This window comes from Otolemur garnettii, unplaced genomic scaffold, assembly GCF_000181295.1.
Source record: "Otolemur garnettii isolate 467f Iridium unplaced genomic scaffold, OtoGar3 scaffold00127, whole genome shotgun sequence".
Taxonomy (NCBI): Eukaryota; Metazoa; Chordata; class Mammalia; order Primates; family Galagidae; genus Otolemur; species Otolemur garnettii.
The window spans coordinates 1,465,358-1,483,835 of NW_003852522.1; the positions used below are offsets into that span (position 1 = coordinate 1,465,358).

An 18,478-nucleotide genomic window follows, 5' to 3' on the forward strand; every position below is an offset into this window, starting at 1 on the left:
GAAATTTAACTATAGGTTGAAGTGTGCCATGAGATAAAAAAAGGTTGAAAAACACTACTGTACATTGTCATCCACTGTGAGATAGGGATGCTGAGTTTAAGAATTATAAAGAGCCTTAGAGATCATCTAGAACCTTCTGTAACAATGAGAATGTTCTCTGTGCAGTCTAACATAGTAGTCACTAGCCACAAGTGGTTTCTGAGCCCTTGAAATATGGCTACTATGACTGAGAAAATAATTTTTTCTTTAGTTAGTTAATTTAAATGTAAACAGCCACACTTGGCCAGTGGATACCACACTGGCTGATATAGATGGAGCACATCTGGTAAGGTGGGGGTTTGGGGTTACCACTATGACCAGGCACTCCAGAGGGCAGAGATGCTAAATCCTGCCATGTGCTGGACATCACACTCAAAAGCAACCTGCCCTCCCTCAGCAGGGATCCTCCAGTAAGCACCTGCTCAAAGTTCAACCTGTCAATTGACTAAAGGCCAAACAGAGGCTCACTAGAGACTAGGGAGGCTGAGGTAGAAACCCAGACCTGTGGCCACCTCAGAGAGGATGGTGGAGAGTCAGGTCAGCATCTAGCTTCTGGGCTTCCAGCTCAGGCCCAGAGACAAGGAACTGCCTGGGCAAGACACCCTCTTCTTGGAGGTTTAGCCCACAGTGCTTTCTGGGATCCTTTTCCCAAAGGGAGACTAATGGGAATCCTTACAACACTCTCTGAGGCTGGAGGGGTGGTGGTGCTGGCTGTGAGCTCACCTCTCCTCCCTGCTAGGGGAGGAGTCTATGAACCATCAGGACAGTGAGAGTCCCACATGTCCTATCTGCCCTTGGCAGATTATGCCAAGGCCCCACACTGGCCCCTTTGGGGTCTCTTGAGCTGCATAGCCAGGGTGAGCAGCAGAGGGACAGAGGAGACAACCACTAGTGCTCAGACTGTGGGGCCCTCTTCAGAGAAGGAAGACTCCAGTTCCAGGCCTAGAGTTTGGGATAAAGGCAGCTCCAAGGGGGCTCCCTACCACCTCCCCACAGGTCCCAGGAATGGAGGACCTACTGCCAAGCCCAGAGCAGTTTTTTCTGCTCATTCCTCCCTGCTTCTTGAGCCAGGTCCAAAATTGATTAAAACTAAGTAAAAAGCGCTGCCCAGGGAATGACAAAATTGCTAAAATTCTCTTTTCTTCCCTCATTCTATTGTTCTCTCTCCATCTGGTGCTCCAGAGATCAACTAAAGTCACTGGTTACTGTGGAAACCACCCCTGACTATACCCCCTGCTCCCGCATTGCGGGCCTGCCTACCCCCAGGCTTTAGGGCTCCAGCCCTGCTGTCCAGCTTCCGCTACTGCTACCCCGGATTCCAGACACATCTGCCTTCAGGGGCCCTGGACCCCTTTCCACACTGCCTGCCCAGGGGCCCAAGAGGGAGAACAGGCACAGGAGGGAGCCAAACTTTCCCAAACTTGCCTCAAACTCTGACTTGGCCTCAAAACATCTAAGCAAAGTGAGCAGAGAAAGTAAAGGAGGCGGCGGAAATGGGGTGAGTGGGGAGGGCTCATAGCAGTGGTTCCCGGAGCAGCACACCAAAGCAGCAGGCGGCCAGGCAGGCGGCTGGAGGGAGGGAGCAATCGAGCGCTGCCGCCTGGTGCCTGCCCAGAGCTGGGAGGGGAGGCCCGCCTGCTATCCCTTCCTCTGGCACCCCCTCCCGCCCTCTGCCAGCAGGGCTCTCTCGGCCTTCCTGGCACAGAGCGGAGGGGGCTGGCTCCAGCCCCTGCTCAGAGCCATTGTTTTTCTTCTCAACACCCCCAAGTTCAAGTTCATCTGGGTGTTACATCATGTCTGGTTGCTCCTGGAAACCAGACGGGTCAGACGTGACTCTGGGGAAAGGGGGTGGGAAGCTGGAGGGAGCTGAAGTTCTTTTCCCCTCCCCTCCTTGCCACTAGGGAGCTCTGAAGTTTGTAGTTTTGACAAAGTTTTTTTTTTTAAGAGAGGAAAGAAAAATCTCAAACCACACACAAAACTTCCATCCACCAACTTTCTCTGGACTCAGACCTCAGAGCAGAGGCAGAGCAGGAGATGAGAGAGGTAGCCCTGGGGGCTCTGGACAGAGGTAGATTTCCCTGGGCTGAGGAAGCTACCAAGGAGGTGTTTTTGTAAAATGCGCAAGCTGGAGGTCCTCCAAAGCTGCCTCTTCCCTGCTCCTCACCTTGGTCCTCCTCACTGGGTCTAAGTGGGCACTGGGTTGTATGGGCTCTTCCCAGCTTTGTGGGGACAAGCATGCATGGGACTCCTACCCATGTGTACACCTATATATACATTCAAGGTCAAGCTCAGTGGCCTCCAGCTGGAGGACTGAGCAAGTGGCTTATTTTCTACTTGTGACAGGACCTGTCTCCTTTTGAAAACTGGGAGTGGTGTCAGCAGGGGATGGGAACAGGGACAGAGGGCTCTGGCCTGTTGGCCTTCCCCCTAACACATTGGGACTTGGGGGAGGGGCCTCCCAGGCAGTGGCCAGTCCTGCCCTGCCAGAGCCACTGGGCACACAGCCCACCAGGCCTGCTCAGTCCCTCTTCTACTCCCTGCTCAGCCCACCCAAAGCCAAAGAAGAGGGGAGGGGTAGGGACCAGGGCAATGAGGGAGGCGCTGTCCTCTTCCTGACAGGCCTCAGGCTTCCATCTTTGCCTTTACTAGGCCTAGCCCTCAGTGCCTCTAGCCTTGGGTCCTTGGCTGCCTTCCCTAGGGCCCAGGCTGTCAGAGCTAATTAACCAATTAGCTGATTAGCCAGGGAGCCTGGGGGCTGCCTGGGGAGGAAGGCTCAGCGGGGCACAGAAGCCTGGGCCCTCCAGCTCCACCCCAGATCTCTCTCCCAGATTAGCCCTGAGGACCCCAGACTCTTCTCTGATATCAAGATTTCCCAACCCTGCCTGCTCTCCCTGTCCCTACATCCAGACATGGCCAAGATCTCCTACCTGAGACTGCTGTGGGATGTTCAGAAAGTTGCCGTCCCGGGGTCCGATGCTGACAAACCGGTTGGCAGAGGCGGTGCCTGTCGTTGCGAATGCTGTGGGGAGCAGGGAAGAGAGGAAAAGACCCTGTCAGGCCTTAGGGCCTGCCTGGGCACTGCCCCTCTGGGCTGCTGAGAGAGGGAGAGACTAGGTTAGACCATGCTACCAGGGATTAGGCTGGCAGTGGGAAGGACAGGCCCAAGGGATAGCTGTGCTGGAGGCCTGCCTCCCTTATATGGGGACCCCCCCCCACCATCCTCTCACTGACCAGTACACACTGCACCCCCTGGCAGCCACAGCCTCAGCTAGGTATCCTCTTTCATTGCCTAGGTGAGGGAGGAGCCCTGGAGGCTGAGATTCTGTCCCCTAGTGAGGTGCTGGGCAGGGCTGGGATTGTTAGCCCTGGTCCCCAAACACCCTCATTGGGTACCCTTGCTTTTCCCGGGCCCCTCTCAGGCATTAAGAAGGGGCTGAGAGAGGGTAAGACCTTTGGCTACCCCATGCCTCCCTGTTGAGGAAGGGATTCTCAGCCAGGCCACCTCTCCTACTGGGGGCCCAGCTGGATGCTATACCACTTAGCAGGCAGGCCCAAGGACTGGGCAATAGATTGGGAAGCTCAAAGGGGACCCAACAGAGGACTGAGGCATGTAGGATAGGGTCAGAGAAGGGCCCAGGGGTGGCAAGCCTCAGGCCCATGGCATCCTCCTTCTCTGACTGATGCATTAGGTCCAGTAGCCTATGGTCCTAGGCAATAGAGGACCAAGGCAACAGAGGAAGAAGAGGCTGGAAGGCTGGCAGAGCCCAAGGATTTGGACACCTAGAGGCAGCTGTCCTGGGGCCCAAGGAGGCAAAGGAACCATATACCCCTGAGCTTTTGTTAGGCTGTCCCCTGGAACTCTACAGGAGGGCACAGGCCTTATATCCCCAGGAGGGAAGATATCCACAAAAGGGACAAGGAGTATCACAAGTTGCCTGGGAGGCCCACCCCCCTTCTCTGCACCAGACACACTCAGGGACCCTGTGTTCACAAGACTCTGTCCACCTCTCTCCAGAAGTCCCCCCCATTCTGCAGCCTGGCTCTCCTCCCCGACCCTGCCCACCTCCAATGACCATGACCACGTGTCCTATGGCAGATGTAGATGGGAAGATGGCATGAAGAGGATGGAGAGGGGAAAAGAACTCAAACCACAGAAAGGAGGAGAGACAGTGCGGACGGAGAATAGTGTGAGATGGGCCAACCCTCCCACCACAGCACCACCCTGGCCTGTGGCTTGCCAGCCCCCAGAGTGCTGCCCACCCCCACCCTGGCCCCACAGACAGCACCCCACCCAGTCTCCTGTCCTTAGCGTCGGGTCTACCTGGGGCCTCTCGACTCAGATTTTTCTTCTCCTCCCTTTGATAAAATTTTTCATTGGTTTAAAAGAAAAAAAAGAGAAAAGAAAGACAGAGAGAGATGAAGTAAGCCAAAGCCCAGAGCCCTCCCTCATTCTTGAAGCATCCAACCTGGGAAAGGAATTGAAGAGAGGAAGGGGAGCAGGATGGGAGGGGGAAAAAAAAAGAGGAACAACGAGAAACCAAATGTGAGACTAAGGGAAAAGGGTCAAGGGCTGGCCTGCTGCATCTTCTGAGGCCCGAGGGCCCAGGATGGAGGTGAGAGGGGCAAGGCAAAAAAGGGATGGTGGTGGCGTCGCCTTGTGGTTACATTTGATTTTCTTGGTGTGTGTGTGGGACAACGAAACAACAAAAAAATTAAAAACAAAAACAAAAAACAAAAAAACAGCAATCAGGCATGAAGATGGCATGGCTGCGCCTCCCCGCCCCTCCCACCCCCGCCAGCACCCCGGCCAGGCCCACAGTGCTGTCCCTCCCGCCCCCCAGAGGGGCCTGGGCCAGGAGCCCAGGCTGGGAGCAGCAGGCAAGGGGCTCGTGGGGTGCTGGCTGGTGCAACTGAGGCCTGGGAGGGAGGCTGTGGTTGGGGGGCTCAGCTCTGATCTTGTCCAGATAGGAGGTTCCGTGGCTTGGGGGGGCTTTGGCAATGGGGAAGGGGGAGGCTTTTCTTTTTGCAGTGGAGACTGTTTGGATGGGCCGGGGATGCTGGGCGTTGTGGTTTCGGTTTCATCGTCCACTTACAAGGTGATGGAGGAGTCAAGGCGGCGCCGTCTGGGGCAGTGCTGGTGGATTTGGAATCAGGCATAGGAAGGGGCACAGGTCTGGCCACTGGAGGCGGCGGCGGTAGCAAAAATGACCCCGGGACTTTGCCCTGGCCGCTACCGTTGGGCTGCGAACAACATAAATAGAGTGACGCATGAAGGTACATCACACACAGACACACGCTCCCCTGCGCAGCCGCGCCAGCTCGCTCCTGAGAGCGGGCGCTCCCGGTGGAAGATGCAGGATTGGGTTCTCATCCAGGCACAGGATGGGTGAGGGTGTGAGGCCTCTATTTGGTCTCTCAGGTGTTTCTCTTTTTTTTTTTTTCCAGTTCTCTTTTGAAGTTGTGGGAGGGAGGAAGAGGGGGTGTCCGAAGGTTTGTTCTTTTTTAGGGAAAATGTTTTAAGTAGAAAAATGTGCCACCTAGCAAATACATGCGACTGCACCTAGGACTCTCACGTTCCTGAAGACCTACAGCAGGAAAGATGAGCCAGCCTATCCCCCACCCCACCATCCCCCACAAGTACATGTGGGCCTCTTTTTCAGGGCCCCTGGGTTGGAACTGGTTGACCCAACCAAGGAATGCAGACTGGCCAGCATCACCCCATGGCACGGTCTCAGGAGGCCACCAGAAGTTGGGGAGCTTGCCCTGAGCTCCAGTAGCCTCAGTCCTCACTGCCTATGAGGAGCGGGATGCTGGCCTGTTCTCTGAAGAGCAGCCAAGGAGGGAAATCCATCGCTGCCAGCTCCAGTTCCTGGGAGGTTCTTCCCTGTAGATGCCCTCAGAACTCAGGGATGCTTGGCCACGGGATCCAGTCCTTGTCCTTTATGCCCTTATTTGCTTCAAACTTAAGTTTCCTCCTCCAGGGCTCATGTGTAGCCTTGCATGTCTCAGCCTTCTGGCTTCAGGGAATGAAAGCACCAAAGGAAGAGGCACAGGTTCCCCTGCCTCTGCAAGCACAGTTTCCCTGGAGAGAGCTCCCTGGAGGTCTAGACACGTCCCTCCTGCTGTTCTGGATGGTGTCCTGAATGACCACCCACAAGCAACCCAGGCTCGGAGAGGCCTGGCCTGAGCCCTGCATCCTAAACTGGCTCCTCTCCTGGGGGGCAAAGCTCTGCTCTCCCAGTTCCAGTCCCCCAGGTGTGAGACCTAGGGAGATTCCTACATGCTGCTCCTCTTAACCATCAGGCAAACTACACAGTGCCCAACCCCTTGATGTCTGCAGTCAGCCCCTCATTTTGTCCTCAAATTTCATCTGAAATATGACAAAGAGACTGCAGGGGGTTGCCATGTGCTGACAGTGTGCCCATCAACTCAGGACTCTCAGTGTCCAGCGCCAGACCAGGCACTTTATTACGTTGTGTCTAACCCTCCATAGGACAACAGTTCTCACCTCTTACCCAGGGGTGATACTGCCCCCCCACAAGAAACCAGCAATGTCTGGAAACATTTGGGGTTGTTACAACTAAGGGGCTGGGGTTCCCTGGCATGGAGTACGTGGAAGCCAGGGATACTGCTCAGCACTCTATAGCTCACAGAATGGGTCCTCAGGACGAAGGATCTCAGTCCAAACATGAATGCTGCCATGGCCGGGAGACCCTGCTGTGAAGGGAACTCTAGTCTACTCATTTCACAACTGAGGAAACTAAGGCTGTCCACAATTAAGTGGTTTGTCCAAATTGCCCAGTGACAAATGGCCAGGCCTGGACTTTACAGCCATGTCTATTTGAATCCAGGATCCTTTCCAGCAGGCTCATCAACCTTCCCCAAATCTAAATCAGCTCAGGCTTCTCTCATTCTCCAAAAGCTTGCACAGCTCCAACTACAGGGTAGAATCTCCCCAACTGGGCACTCAAGGGCTCCACCAGGGAGCCTAGGGGTTCTCCCACCACCCATCCCTCTATCCCTCATTCCCTAGGCACGTCCCATTCCAAACCAAACAAGGTTTCAGGAACACAGGCTGAGCTGCTAGTCCTGGCTCACCTGTTCACTACAGAGCCCTGTGTCTAGAAGACCATTTCCCAAAGCCTTCAAGCCCTGCCCAGAAAATACCATCCCCTCTGTGGGGACCAGCCAGATGCCCTGAATCACATCCATCTCTCTGCCCTGTTCTTCCAGGACACTCTTGACTGCCACTACAACCTGCAGCAGGCTGCCTCCCTGCTTCTCCCTGCTGGCAGAAGCATGGAGCACTCAAGTACCACTGGCCACATAGGAGTTGCTCGGCTCCCCTGCTTTGCTTTAGCATCACGAAAGCCCTGGCTGACCTGTGTGTGCTGGCCGCACCCTTCCATACTCTAGCTTGTCCTCCCACTGTCCTTTACCTCTAATGACCAGCACCCAGGTCTGACACACTGGCCCTCTAGATGGTTCCTTCACTCAAGTATTCCTGTCTACTCTGAGTAACTCTCAGGAGCCCCTGACAAAGACCAGCAGTGGCTGTGCTGGTCCTCATCTGTTTCTTGGGCTGGAGACTTTCTATGCTTGGTATCATTTTGGAAGGGGACTCTTCAGTCTTGGACAACAGCACAGGCAGAGTGCAGAAGTTTCCAGCTGTGCAGGGGTGACATGGAGATCTAAGTAGCAACACTCTCCCTCATTTCCACAGCCTGTCTGGTTCCTATCTTACTCTTACATCAGAGCAGGAAATGGAATGGTCCCATCCAGACAGGTCACAGCTTCACTTATTCTCTGGGGGGCATCCTGAGCTCAGTCTCCTGGTGAGCTGGACACAGAGGTCTTCAAGGCAGCCCTTGCTACCACAGAGCAGCCTCTGCCTCCCTCAGGTCTTCAGAGTCTCTTTTCCACAGGAGTATCTAAATTGCTACTCCCAACCAGTAAGATTAATCCCAGCCCAATATAGCTGGACATTGAAACTTGCTGATTTACAACATTCAGTTTTTAGAAAGTAACTTCCAACCAGACTGGGAAGTCTTTTTTTTTTTTTTGAGACAGAGCCTCAAGCTGTCCCTATGGGTAGAGTGCCATGGCATCACAGCTCACAGCAACCTCAACTCCTGGGCTCAAGAGAGTCTCCTGCCTCCGCCTCCCAAGTAGCTGGGACCACAGGTACCCGCCACAGCGCCAGGCTATTTTTGGGTTGCAGCCATCATTGTTGTTTGGCAGGCCGGGCTGGATTCGAACCTGCCACCTTAGGTGTACATGGCTGGCACTTTAGCCACTTGAGCCAGGTACTGAGCTCAGACTGGGAAGTCTTAGCTCTAATTGGTGTACAAGTTAAGGGTATAAAAATCTCAAAGTCCTGTGGCATCATACTGCTTTAAAACCTTGTGAGTAGGAGCTAGAAGGAACTTAGAGGCTGGTATAGACCCTCACTTTAATCTTACAAATGAAGACGTGAGCCTGGCCATTCAGCATTGGTGGTCTAGGCTGAGCCCCAGTCACACCCTCCCATCGGGCCCTGTGGCTGCTCCATTGCCTTTGCTTGGCTGTCTCTTCATTTGCCCTGAAACACAGCTAACCAGGCATCCTCTTTCTGCCCTTTGCATCTCCTCTGAGTGGTATCTCCACTCAGCCTTGGTATTACCCCACCCTAGAGTTCAAGGATTGGCTATAGGGCTGCCTAGGAGCCCTTCTGCAAACATCTGTAAAATTCTTCTATGCAGATATTTTTTCTGCCAAGCTGATCTGTGACTTCGGGTTCAAGAAGGTTAGATATTTAATCCTGTAGGCTCTGGATCAGTGGTTCTCAAAGTGGGTGCCTTGACCAATAGCATCAGCATCACCTAGGATTGTGGAAGACATGCAGATTCTCAGGACCCACCCCGGACCTGCAGAATCAGAAGCTCTGGGGTGAGGCCCAGCCATCTGTGTGTCAGTGAGGCCTCCAGGTGACTCTCATTCATTCTAACAAGCACTGCTGTCACAGAGGCTACAGTGCAAGCACAGGCTGGCATTACCACTCCCTATTGCTGGGTCAGCCGCAGAGCCCGGGGCCTCTGGCTCTCTGTGCAGCTACCACTGGCCTCTTCCACAGCATGGTGCTGTCTCCAGCCTCCTCTCAGAGCTAGGGGGGAGCTTCCTCCTCCTCTCTTTAGCATGATAGACCACAAGAGGAAACCCAGAGATGCTGCTCCTGGTTGGGGCACACTCCCTGCTTAATCAGGTGCCTGTCTATGTTCTTTTTTTTTTTTTTTTTTTTTTTCCTAATTTAATTTTTTAGAGATAGGGGTTCTCTGTGTTGCCTGGGCTGGAGTGCAGAGGCGTGATCATACCTCACTGTAGCCTCACACTTCGGGGCTCAAGAGATCCATATACCTCAGCCTTCCAAGCAGCTGTGACTACAGGCTGGGCCACTGTACCCCCTGTCTGTTTGTATTCCTGTCCACAGTGTTCTATCCATGGTTTACTGGCAGCAACAGCTGCCTCAAGAAAGGAACTTTCTAGGCAAAGTGAGTCCTCAATCTTGAACAGTCAAGTCAAGGGGGAGGATCAGGACCCCGCTCTCCAGACAGCTAGGGAACTCAAGAGGTCTGTGATTAGATGTGACTCCTTGAGCCAAACTGGTCCCTAGGCCAACCTGATTTTGACTCCAAACCCCTTCTACTTCTATAGGTGACAAAGAAGGCAAGGCAGTGTTCCCAGCCTTTCTCACCCATATTCTAGATCCCTACTTCCTATGAGGGCTGGGGCAAGGGCTGGCAACTCCCTGTGGACTCTGCCAGTATCTCTCTGAAGGAAACACAGTGGTTGTCAAGCATCAGGTCTGCTCTGCCTTCCATGAACTTAAAAGTGAATAGAGCCTGTCCAGAGGTGGGTGAAGCTGTAAGTATACTAAGGAGCTATAGAGTCAGCAAGAGAAACCCTCGCAAGGCAAAGAGGGAAAGGAGACACGGAGAAGAGTAGAAGGAAGGCAAGCAGGAGGGAGGGAAGAGGACTGGCTCCCAACAGATTGAGAAGAGTGAGCCACAGCTCCACCCCAAATCAATACACCAGCACTTAGTAAATGCCAAGGCAGCACTGGGCCGGCTAGTAGAGGGCAGCCTCTGGTGTAGGCTTCTGGAACGCCTTTCCCAGCCACAGCCTTTTGAGCATACTTCCCACTTGGCCGCTCACATTGGGCTTCCAGGCTGGCAGAGCTGGCTGGAAAGGAGCTAAGGCTTCTTCTCATAGAGCAGCAAGCTGCTGAGGCTCCAGAGCCTCTAGAGATCACCACGTCCCAGCCTGAAGTGGTGCCCTAGGGACGAAGCAAGAACCACTGCCCCATTGATGGGTCATCTCTGGCCCAGCACTTCTTGGGATATAATTCCTTTGCTGAGTAGCCCTGAGTTTCTGCTTGCTGCTGATGAAGAAGGGCTCCATGGGAAGCTAGTTTGTCTCCCTGGGCTGAGGAGCATAAGGCTTTGCTCTAGAAATGGAACTGTCCTGGGAACTCTTCTTTAAGATTCCTGCCAACAGGAGTCTCCACGGCAGCTCTGTGGGCCAGGGCCTTCCCTCTCCACAGTGTGTCTCACGGGGGATGATCTTGCCCTCCTGTGCATAATGAAATCTGGAGACATTTTGATTATCAGACCTGAGGAATAGGCCCCTGGTGCCTAGCAGGCAGAGGCCAGGGATGCTGCTCAACACCCTACAGGACCCAGGATAGTCTCAAACAATAGTCAACAAATGGACCTAAGTGTCAAGAGTGTTGAGATTGGGCAACTGTGGTCTAGAATCTACCAAATCTTTGTAGCTCTGAGGTTTGAGAGGGGTGCTAGGAAGCAGAGGCCCAGGCCTGGGCTGGACAGGTCACAGGTTTATTCCTGCTGGGGAACAAGGACTATGGAAAAGGCAGGAGCCTGAGCAACATGGTCCAGTCACTGCCCTCACTCTGGACCACAGCATTCAGGCCCTAACAGAGTGCCCAACCCCTAGCCCTCCCCCAGATCCAGAAAATCCAGGCGTTTGTTCTTTCGTTCGGTACTACCATCTCCCTGCTGCTCCAACACCAGGCAGGCTCCTGTTTTTCAGACCCTCTGAGACAGACAGACAGACACAAAGATGAGGCAATGGGGCTCCTGGGGCCCTCTGGACTCACCTGTCCTGTGGCCTGGCCTGAACCATCCGAGCACACAAACTGCACAAACTCCTTCAGCGAGTCCTGCCCGTGGTGGTGGTGGTAGCGGATGGTCGGGTGCGTGAAGTACGGGCTCGACTGTTGGATGATAGACGTGGAGGGGAAGTGCAGGGCTGACGCTGTGGCCCGGGGGCTCCCTGCATGCACGTGGGCAGGGAGAAAAGGGTGTCAGGGTCAAGAAGGCAGCTAGCAGAGTGGGGGTGGAGATGCAAAAAGAGGGAGGCTGCTGGTCACAGGGCTGAGTGTCCCAAGGAAGAGGGAGGACAGTGCAGGAGCTGAGTGAGGCAAGTGAGGCACTTGTCACAGGTGCAAAAGTTAAGGCAGCACAAAAAAAGGCAGTCATCAAGATCAATAATGTTTTCATGCAACGTGAAAAAATACTACAATCAAATAGGTAAACTAAGGTCTACAGGCTAGCTACTTGTTTTTGTAAGTAAAGTTTAATCAAAACCAGGATGAGATAGATAAGGTAAGGTCAGACCCTGTCTTTGTTTCAAGTTAATGTTTGCTTAACATATCCTTATCCTTTTTGCGATACTGACTTTTTAAAAAATGGTGTTCATGGCTCAGCTCCCATAGCTAAGTGGTTAGGGCACTGGCCATATACACTGGGGCTGGTGGGTTCAAACACACAGCCTGGGCCAGCTAAACAACAATGACAACAACAAACAACAAAAAGCCAGCGTTGGGGTGGGCACCTGTAGTCCCAGCTACTTGGGAGGCTGAGGCAAGAGAATCGCTTCAGCCCAAGTTTTTGAGGTTGCTGTGAGCTGTGACACCATGGCACTCAACCAAGGGCAACATAATGAGACTCTGTCTCAAAATAAATAAATAAAACAAAAAATAAATAAAATAAATAAATAAATAATTGTGTTAAATTTTTATTTAGGCTGGGCCTGGTGGCTCACACCTGTAATCCCAGCACTTTGGGAGGTCAAGGCAAAAGGATGACTTGAGCCCAAGAATTCAAGACCAGCCTAAGCAATAATGAGACCCCGTCTGTATGAAAAATAAAAATAAAAATAAATTAGCTGGGTCTGGTGGCATGTGCCTGCAGTCCCAAGATCCCTTAAGTCTAGGAGTTAGAGACTGCAATGAGCTATCATGACACCGCTGTACTCCAGCCTGGGGGACAGAGTGAGACTATGTCACAGAAAAAAGAAAATCATTTATCTCAATGACTGAGTTTTAGGCCCCTCTTGTCATTCTGCACCTATAGTGAGTGCCTCCCTCACCCTAACCTGGCCTAGGCCCTCCTGAGAGACTGGGTGAGGGATTGGAGGAGGCAGATGGCTCCATGGGGCTCTGGATGAAGACACAAATATCTGACACATCTCCTGAGCATGAGCTGGTGTGCACCCAGTCACTGTCACCCAGGCTGCCTTCTCATGTGCTCAGTCCCATTACTCTTGCACACCACGCATCCTCATACATGCAATTCCCACCCCAGCGCAGGCCCGGGCTCTTCCCCCTCCCGTCTGTTTCCAATCAGCTCACTCTTGCTCTCAGTTTCATTAGGAGGCTGAGGAAACTTGGCTTCTTTCTGGAGTTCATATATGCTGAGCTGGAGCCAGAGGAGCCTGGCCTGCCGCCCTCCGCCCTCCTGCTGCTTGCGCAGAGGGCCCAGGCTCCCCGCCCCCACCTTGCGGCCACCACGCCTTACCCCAGTTCTGGCTGCCTCTGGGCTCCCAGCCAGGAGGCCCCAAGGAGGAAGCTGGGAGGTAAAACTCCCTGTTCTCCAACAGAAGAGCCCAGAGACCATGGGTAGACACAGGGCTATGTCCAGAAAATGTCCAGGCCTCTTGCTGCCAGATGGGTGCCCAGTGAGGCAGTGGCAGGGCTAAGGACTAGCTCCAACAACTTCCTGCCTGACTCTATCCCCTCAAGGAGACCTAGGTTTTCTCAACCCAGCCACCTTTTAGTCTAGAAACAATAAAGCCAGAGAGCAGCCCCGGAGGAAAAGGGTGGCTCCTTTCAGTGCAGAGCAGCCCAGGCACTACCTGTCCCCTAAACCCAATCTTTCATTTCTAGACAAGGGCAGAAGGTCCAGAGAAGGGAGCCTCTGGCCCCAGTACACTAGGCACTAGGCTCCTTAGAGAGAGCTACTCAATCCCCCCAACCTGGGTTATGCTGGGAAGACAGACCCTGGGCTCAGGGAGAGGAGGCCCAGAGAGAAGGCTGTCCTATGGAGCTGGAAGGACGAAAGGAGAGCCTGGCTGGCCTGGAGGAAGTCTCAAAACAGGCCTGTGCCACACACAGGCACATGTGGAGTGAGGAGCAAGTGGGAGGGTACTCGGGAATCAAGTGAGCAGCCCCAAGCTGGGCCCAGTCCTCCAGGAGGGGCTGCCATGGAGTAGGGCCCATGCCCACGCCCACCTGCTATCGCCCCATACTTTGCTTGGGGTTGTCACTTGAGGTCAGCTCTGGCCACTTCACCTGGCCACCTGCCCCTCAGTGTTCAGTCACCTCCCCAACTGCCCCCCACTGGGCCCTCCATTTCTCACCTGGTCTGACTCCAGCAAGCACAGGCAGCGGGTGATGGGTGAAAGCCATGCGTGGGGAGCTGCCCTGAGAGGAGAGGGCACTGCAGAAGTCCAGCTTTCCTGACTTCTTTAGAGAAGCCGGGCCTGGGGGGAGGAAGCAGCAACACAGAGCAGGTTTAGCTGGGCTAAGACAGGAGCAGGGAAAGCGGGAAGCCAGCAGCTCGGCTCCTTCTCTCCTTGGGCCCCTCCAGGCCTTCCCTTCCTGGGGCCAGGCTCCCTTCTACCTCCTTTGCCCAGTTCTGGGTCTCAATCTGAGCCAATTAGTGGGTGCATCTGACTAGAGAGGAAAATGAGGCCCTGGGAATGCGCGACTATGTGCACAGGACAGAGATGAGGGGCCCAGCCTATCCCTGACAAGCAGGTAACAGAATGAAAGGGTGGAATGCAGGCCAGCATCAAGGAAAGGGTGCAGGAGGAACCCAGGTGCCAGTGTGATAGCCAGGGAGGGACAGGCTGGGGTTTGTGCTATAGTGCCCTGGGCCATGAGATGTTCTGGTGGGAAGAAGCTCAGGGCTCCCTTTGGGGAAGGGAAAGCAAAGCCAGAGGACCTCAGGAGGAATGTAGTCCCCAAGAGAGCAGGGACAGGGCTAGAGAACCTAGAGAGTCCTCCAGCTGCTCAAGCCTAGGTGGGCCCTGGAGGAGAGCCAGAAGGGAGAAGCCACTCCTAGCCAGGGGACCCAGAAGCCACACTGAGGTAAGAGTGACATTCAGCAGAAAATGGGCTTAGAGAGCAGCCTATCTGAGCTATGCCTTTAAGAGTCTCATATTGCCAACTAAGATCATCTCTGCCCAGTGGGCAAGGTGTCCAAATAACAGGACAAAATGCAAGGCCCCTGGTGGGCCAGATTCTCCTTGGGAGCTTGCCTCCTGTCCTGGGCTGAGCTTCAAGGCTGTGCCCAGGCTGACAGGGATAAGGTGGAGCTGGGACAGATCTCTAGAGTGGCTATCTTTGACAGACAATTAGAGTCAGTTTGGGTGCGGGCCTGGGGGCTGCAGAACAGAGAAATAAGAGCCTTCTTAACTACAGAGGGAAGAAGAGGGGGAAGGGCAAACTCCCAGCTGCCAGCAGAGGTGTTATCTGGCGGCAGCTGTGTGCCACCTGATAGCTGGCACGGTGGGGGGTGGGGGAGCATCCCACCAGCTGTGCACAGCCTTCCCCACAGCCACACAGTGCCTCCCCAGCTGTTCCCTGTCCTGCAGCTGGGCTGCTTAATTGGCAATTTGTTGCAGTCTAGGGAAACAACACACAGGTGGGGGGGGGGTAGAAGAGTTGTGGGTGCTGCAGGAGGATGTTGGGGGTGCTCTGCATGGCAGGACTGCTGGAAGGAGCAGAAATATAGAAATGGTAGGTGTGAGAGCAGACATCAGAGAAAGAGAGCAGGAGCTGGGAAGAGGAGGACTCCTCCAGAACTAGGTCTGGGCAAAGGGGGCCAGGACCCCTTGCCCAGGCCAGCAGCAGACACATTCCTCAAAATACCCCAGTGGCAGTTCTTACAGAAGGAGTCATCTCATTGAGGCCTGATGGAGGACGAGGAACCAGAGATGCAGCCAGAGAGGCTCCCGGACCTTCTCCCCTCTTCCCTTCACTTCCCAAGGGAAGTTTGTGAGCCATGCTATCCCAGGACACCGCCTGCCATGAGGAAATCCTGGGAGGGGTCCCGGAGTCATGCCAGGGTACCATCCTGCAAAGACTAGCTTCTGCTGACCGTAGAGGGTCTTGAGTGCACTCCCTTATCCCAAGGCTTGCAGGTGAGCCCTTCTCCCCTCCCAGGAACTAAGAGCGAAGAAGCTGGAGCCTGCATTCATTATAGGACAGCAGAAAAGCAGTAACATCTCTCAGACTTCACCCTGATCTCCATCTACCCACCTGGCCCTCCCAGTAGTGGCACATTTGGCAAACACTAGACCAGTGGTTCTCAACCTTCCTAATGCCGCAACCCTTTAATACAGTTCCTCATGTTCTGGGAACCCCCAACCACAAAATTATTTTCGTTGCTCCTTCATAACTGTAATTTTTCTACTGTTATGAATCATAATATAAATATCTGATATGCAGGATGTATTTAGGTGACCCCTATGAAAGGGTCGTTCAACCTCCAAAGGGGTCACGACCCACAAGTTGAGAACCGCTGCACTAAACAAAGCACCATCAGGTCAGACACTTGTCTTCCTAGGTCAGAGAATGAAGCCTCAGCCCCAGGTCTGTCCAGAGCCGATGTGCCCTGCACACACCCCACGTGCTTGGGTCTATACTCCAGCCCCAAGATGCTCACACAGTGAGGACACATGCAGACTGCACCACTGGTGTGCTCAGGCAGGGAGCTCTTGCAGCCAGGCTCCTCCCTCAAATGTGCATGGGCAGACACACACACACACACACACACACACACTCCCACCTAGGATCTCCAGGTCTATCCACCAAGACTAGAGGTGAAGGTGGGTGAGTTAAATAGGAAGTAGGTGCCCAGAGCAGACTGGGAAGGACCGAGCTGGCTTTCAGCAGGCTCTTTTCCCTTTGCTAGCTTCCCTGACTAGTCTGAAAATGACTCTGCTCATTCTTCACTAGACTCTGAGCTTCTCTATAAAACTGGGTCCTTGGGACTAGCTGTTCTCAGCCTGTCCCTAGGGGAACATTCAGCAATGCCTGGAGACATTTTTGGTCAGCAAAACTGGGGATGAGAGGTTTGCTTCGAGAGGCCAGGGATGTTGCTAAACATCCTATAATGCACAGGACAGCCCCCAATATAGACAACGATAAAGCCCCAAATGTCATTAGTGCCCAGGTTAAGAAATTGCCCATGAAGCCCACAGTGTGGGGCAACCTCTCCAGAAAATTGCCACAAGAAGATGGTCACAGCCCTCTATTGCAGGGACTCAGAGGTTTGGCAGTCCCCTGTTTCCCACTGTCATGCCCACTATCACAGGACAGCCCACCTCCTTGCCCCACCTTCAGCCTGTTCCGCCTTCCCCTGGAAGATTGGGAGGCAAGAAGACAGATGGGCTGTGCCACCCAACGGGGGAAACCAGTGGAAAGCTCTTCATGTAAACTTAGTGGAGGAAATAAGGCTCCAGGCTTCCCTGCTCTGGGGGAGGGATGACTGCACCCATACCTGCATCCACATCGTTGGGCCACCCACTGGACTGGCTGCTGCCAGCTGCCGGGGAACGGCCTGTCCCAGGATAGAACACGTCATCAACAGGGCTCTCCATCTCACTGTCATCGATGGACTTGGGGCGCTTGGTGGTGCTGGGGAAGGAGGAAAAGGTCAGATGGATGGACCAGGGGTGGGCCAAGACTCCAGGAAATCACTGATGGCCCTCCATGTGAGGGGCAGTACCAGTGACAGCAGCACTTCAGGCACCTGCTACATGCCCACCCTCAGGGCCAGCCACCAGGCCCCTGGAGTGAGGCGGCTCCAAACCTGCCCCTCCTTCTTGAGCCCCTTCCTGAGCTATGATGATGGGTCCACCCAGTGGCCATGTCAAAGAAGTGGGCAAAACCCTCAGTTGCCTCCTCTGCCCCACTCACTATTTCCCATCAGTCCCAGGGCCAAGTGCGATGAGTGAGGTACTCACAGGGAATGTCAGGGGGTGCCATAAAACTCAGTCATCAATATAAAGCACATTGTAATGCAGTAATTTTAAACATCAAAATGAATGCCAAAAAGTTCCCAATGAACACAAATATCCATGTTGTAAAAAGGGAATCAACCTTACCCTGCACAAGACTTGCCTGACCAGAGCTATCTTCACCTCCCAAGCAGCTTCCTACTCCTTCTCTCCCTCTCCACACTACCACCATGAGACAGGCTAACCACCACTCCAGCCTGTCAGAGTGGCCTCCTAACTAGCTCAGTCCTGTCCACATGCACTACTGCTGGAGGGAGCTTTCTAGAACACACGTCCCCAGCGTCCCCTATAGAAACCCCTCAGCGGTCCCCACTGCCCAAGGATGAAGCCTAAACGCCTTCTTCTGGTCTCCAAAAACATCTTTGGGGTGGTCCCAACAGCCTCCCTAGTCTTGACTTGGATGGATGCTACTTTTTTACCAGGGTAAACCTGTACTAGCCGCTGGGGTATCTGGGCCCAAGTGTCACCTCCCCAAAAGAGAGGCCTTCCAGGCAGAGCCATGCCTTGTGTGGGTTTTTGTCCCTAAAGCAAAGTGGTATATGACAGCATAAGGCAGGAAATTCAGTAGATGACTGAGCACACTGGGCCAAGGCTGCTTTTGGGCCAGTGCCTTCAATGAGAGGTGACATTCTAAAGCACCCAGGCCTGGGCTGTACAGCTGCCTGCAGCCACCTGGGGGGATGACTTGGAGGCGAGGGAGGCAGGAAAGCTGAGGTGCTGGGCTTACCTGGTGGAAGGAGGGGAGGTGATGGACCGCCGTCCCAGGGTCACCTGGTTTATATTGTAGTAGCTGGGACTCTCCAGGTCTGCCAGCGAGAAGTTGGGCCCTGATGCTGTTGCAACAGGAGCTGGTAAGAACAAGAAGGTGATGAGGTTTGGAAGATGAGGTAAACCCAATGGGGCCTGTTCACTGCCATGAGGGGCTCTGCAGAGCTCAGGATGAGTTCACTGTGAGGTTCATGAGATGGGAGCAAGTGGGCCGTCTGGGCTGCTAAGGGAACCTCCTCTTGGTTAGGGATCAACTGGAAAGAGCCTTAGGTTGTGAATTAATTTGTTTATTCCAAAGCAGTGG

At 53.9% G+C, this 18,478-nt stretch overlaps 1 protein-coding gene across 2 annotated transcripts in view; it reads right to left on the reverse strand.

Annotated features, from left to right (window-relative positions):
• The window catches only part of NFIX (nuclear factor I X), a 100,850-nt gene that overhangs the window by 5,360 nt on the left and 77,012 nt on the right, over positions 1-18,478 (reverse strand). For both annotated transcript variants that reach the window (XM_023518050.1, XM_023518051.1), the window contains exons 5-9: positions 18,134-18,254; positions 16,887-17,023; positions 13,738-13,860; positions 11,195-11,370; positions 2,967-3,058 (exon numbers count right to left, since the gene is read on the reverse strand). In XM_023518050.1, the coding sequence (XP_023373818.1) occupies positions 2,987-3,058; positions 11,195-11,370; positions 13,738-13,860; positions 16,887-17,023; positions 18,134-18,254 (629 nt within the window). In that variant the 3' untranslated portion in view covers positions 2,967-2,986. The remainder of the gene's footprint in view (positions 1-2,966; positions 3,059-11,194; positions 11,371-13,737; positions 13,861-16,886; positions 17,024-18,133; positions 18,255-18,478) is intronic.